This window comes from Galeopterus variegatus, unplaced genomic scaffold (assembly GCF_000696425.1).
Source record: "Galeopterus variegatus unplaced genomic scaffold, G_variegatus-3.0.2 Scaffold10940, whole genome shotgun sequence".
Classification (NCBI taxonomy): Eukaryota; Metazoa; Chordata; class Mammalia; order Dermoptera; family Cynocephalidae; genus Galeopterus; species Galeopterus variegatus.
The window spans coordinates 6,791-11,177 of NW_007737051.1; the positions used below are offsets into that span (position 1 = coordinate 6,791).

General features: G+C 36.5%; 1 protein-coding gene across 1 annotated transcript; it reads right to left on the reverse strand.

Annotated features, from left to right (window-relative positions):
• Positions 1-1,453: 1,453 nt before the first annotated feature.
• Positions 1,454-2,398, reverse strand: LOC103610324 (olfactory receptor 10T2-like). The gene has a single exon (XM_008594512.1). The coding sequence runs from the start codon at positions 2,396-2,398 to the stop codon at positions 1,454-1,456; it is 945 nt and encodes a 314-aa protein (XP_008592734.1).
• Positions 2,399-4,387: the final 1,989 nt, after the last annotated feature.

Consider the following 4,387-nt stretch of genomic DNA (forward strand, 5'->3'; position numbering starts at 1 on the left):
GATAGCTGGATTGTGTGGAAGATCTATCTGTAGTTGTTTGAGAAATCTCCACATTGGTTTCCATAGTGTTTGTACTAATTTACAGTCCCACCAACATTGTAGAGGCACTCCTTTCTCTACATCTCCTGGCCAGCATTTGTTATTCTTTGTCTTTTTTTATTATAGCCAGCCTAACTGTGGTGAGGTGATATCTCACATTGAGGAGGTGATATCTCACATTGAGGAGGTATTAAGAGTCCCATGTTGCATAAGGAATAACTTTCAGTAAGAGAGGTTAAACCCAGCCCAAGGCACTTAGCTGGAAAATGATCAGATTCAAGATTGAGACCAAGCTCTTTGTGACTCCAAAGTCTGTGTTTTCTACTCTACCATCAACCTTTTAAAACTTTAATTTCCCTTGATTTTTTTATAAGTAAATTTATTTTCTTTTTGTCTAAAAATAACTTACTGCAACTATTTATTTATTTGTTTTTAAATTTATTTTTTAGGATTTATTTATTTATTTTTAAATATTATTCATTATAAGCATATTATTATTACAATGATTTTTCTTTATATCCTTTACCCAACCTATCCCTCCCTACCCCCCACCTCACCTCCATCTCTACTATTCTGATGGGGATCATGATGTCAAAGGGATTCCTGCACTCCTGTGTTCATTGCAACTGTATTTACAATAGCCAAAATATGGAATCGACCTAAATGTCCATCAACAGATGACTAGATAAGGAAAACGTGGTATATATACAAAATGGAATACTACTTAGCCATACAAAAATAATGCAATTCTGCATTTGCAACAACATGGATGAGTCTGGAGAAATTTATTTTAAGTGAAATAAGCCAGATCAGGAAAGAGAAATAGCACATGTTCTCTCTTATAACTGGGTGCTAAGAAAGGAAGAAAAAAGAAAAAGAAAGACCTAAACAATTCCTTGAACTTGAAATTGAAAATATTTATTTTTAATCCCCATCTATATATTTATAAATATCTATATTTATATCTATATCTATATCTATTTATTTTCTCTCTATATATATTTACACTTACATACAAATACACAAATATTTAGAAGTATTCAGATTTAAATGACATTTTCACTGTTTCCATCAGCTTAGAAGGGGTATCACCAGTTTTGATATCCTCAGTTATAATGCAGCATTTGTAGTGTTGATATGGGAAAACCAACAATTTCAATGCATGAAAATAGCATGTCTTAAGTCCTTAGAAGTTTCCATGTTCACGGACTTTCTGGAAACCATTTGGTATGACTTCTACACTGGATATGAGCTAAACATAAAGAAGAGACTTCTAATAAAAAGAATCAGGTTTATCCAAAGTCTTTATTTATTTACTTTTTAGAGAGTCTTAGAAAAAAGACAGATTATTTACAGAATTAAAGTCTATCCAGGACACTTTCATGAATATAAATTTCCTGACATATCAACTCACTCATACAGTTTTTGGAAATGAGTATCTACTGAGAACCTTTCTCAGAGCCAGCTTCACTTCTTTATTTCTCAGTGTGTACACAAGGGGGTTGAGTAGTGGGGTGATCACAGTATAGGTCACTGCTACAAGCCGGTCCTTATCTGAGGAGTACAGGGATGTGGGTCTCAAGTAGATAAAGGAAGCACAGCCATAGTGCACAATGACCACCGTAAGGTGGGAGGCACAGGTGGCAAAAGCTTTACGCTGTCCCTCTGCTGAAGAGATCTTGAGGATGGTGGAAACAATGAAGACATAGGAGATGAAGATCAACACAAGGGGAACCAGCAATACCAGGATGCTGAGGAAGAAGATAACCATCTCTTTCAGGTTGGTGTCTGTGCAGCCTAGTTTTATAACAGGGGAAATGTCACAGAAAAAGTGGTTGATCCTGTTGGAGGCACAGAAAGGCACAGTGAACACCAGGATGTTCACAACCACAGAGGTCAGGAAACCACAAAAGCTGGAGGCTAGAACCAACCGCATGCAGGTGGCTCGGCTGACAATGAGTGTGTAGTTGAGAGGGTTGCAGATGGCAACATAGCGGTCATAGCCCATCACGGCAATGAGAAAACAGTTGGTACAAGCCAAGCCCACAAAGAAATAGAGCTGGGCAGCACACCCAGAGAAAGAAATGGTTGGAATTTTGGAGAGCAGGTTGGTTAGCATTTTGGGTACAATGACCAAAGTATAGCATGTTTCAGAGCAGGAAAGGACAAAGAGGAAAAAGTACATAGGAGTGTGCAACGCCCTGTCCAGGTGAATTACAGTCATGATTGTGGCATTGGCCATCAGAGTGGTCAGATAGATTAATAGGAAGATAAAGAAGAGAAGGATCTGCAGATCCCCCAGATTTGAGAAGCCTATGAGGATGAACTCAGCAACTGTGCTCTGGTTCTGTCTCTTCATTGGTTGGTGGGAATCAGATTCAGACAACCTGTAATTCAGAACAGAAAGAATTTGACAAAAGTGTAATGACCCCCAACAGATTTATATTTCTTTACAAAGCTAATTATACTGGTATTAAAAAAAAAAAGTAACAAACACGTTAAGCACAGAGGGGATGGGGTAAGATCAGGAGACATAAGGAGTGACACAAAGAATACCCCAATTCAAAGATAGCTAAAGAAAATTATCTTATGCTTGTAATCTGTTCTTTGTACTCATAGGTGCATAAAAGGTTCATACTTCGTTAAATCAAGAAGCGATTTAGAGCTCATCTCATCTAATCACGCCATTTTATGGAAAGAAGAACTGTAGCTCAAAAAGATCCAACCATTTTCTCAACCCATGAGAGAATGACTGTCCTTAGGAATCACTTATCTTCACAGCCATCTTATAAAAATATGATTCAGAGAAAAACAAAAACAAATGAAAAGGGATCTATTTTCTACCATAGATACCTGGCTCAAATATTGTGTTTCAGATGTAATGAAATATTTTTATTTATTTACAAGTGTTCAGATCCTGTTGACCCCTGATCAATTGTGAACAATTTGGGATGGGGTTTTTCTTGTCATGAGTGCATAAGAATCTGCTGAAATTAATTAAAGCTCAAATTACCCTCAAATTTGCTAAGAGACTAGGTTGTATGTGCTTTTAGCACACATGCACAAAGGTAACTATGTGAAGTGATGGATATTAATTTTTAATTTTCTTGACTGCATTAATCATTCCGCCTTGCGTATGTATATCAAAACATCATGTTGTAAACCTTAAATACAGACAATAATAAAAAATCATCCACGGATGCTAAAAAAAATTACCCTCAAAGCATTATGAGTCTTAGACTGAGACCTCTGCACTTCTGAACTCTACTTCAATCTCTGTTGCCTCCATAATTTTCCCAGAACATCTATTACCATTTTCTGTGGGAAGATCTGTAGTTTGATTCAGAAATCAAATAATGATAAACCTTCATGCCAACCTTTAGACAATCAGACACCCGTCATGTTGGAGAAAAGATTAATAATCTTCTAACTCAACCTGCCCTCGATTCTGTGAATCTCTTTATAACAATAGCCTATAGTACAAGCTCCTTATTCTGAGATGAACTAGGCCTCCTTGAAACAGCCACCCATTGTTCTTGATTTGTCAAGTGCAGATACTAACCAGAAGTTTAATTTCTATTTGTAAAGGACAGCCCTTTAGTTATTGGATTGTAATGATCATAACCCTTTATGGGTTTTATTTTCCTCCTGACCAGCATTCTTATTTCTTTCAATTATTCTTTATCACATTGTTTCTGGAATTCACTTTGTCATAATCACCACCTTAGGTGTTTTAGTCTTGAGCAATTAGATCTTACCTCTGCCTCTTAGCTGAAGACAAGCTGGCTGTTCTGCAGTCATCACATGTAATTAACTTCTGTCCCTCTGCCTGTACACATAATATTATACTTCCTTTCCTTCTATTCTTTATTAACAATGAATATTTAAATTTAATATTTATCTCTACTATAAAACCCCAACTTACTATTTCTCTCCTGAGAGGCTTCCCTGAGTAGCTCTAAACGACTTTGGTCACTGCATTTACTTCTCTGTCAGTTTGCTCTGGAATCTTTTATTGGAGCAGCATAGTGAGGTTAGGAAGGATGCAGGATTTGGGGTCAGACTGCCCAGGTTTGCACCATGGCCCTGCCACTTTATGATCTTGGGTAAATACTTCACATTTTCATCTATGAAACTGCAATAATAATAGCAAAAGCCAAAAAGGTGTTTTTTGTTTGTTTTGTTTGTTTGTCTGTTTGTTTGTTTTGTGAGTTCAAATGCCCACAACAAAGTTACCAACTCATAGTAAATATTCAATAAATGTTAGTTGGTAGTATCTAGACCAATCTGCTCATGTTACAAATAAAAAAAAACGAAAAACAACTGAGGGCCAGAGAAGTAAAATGTA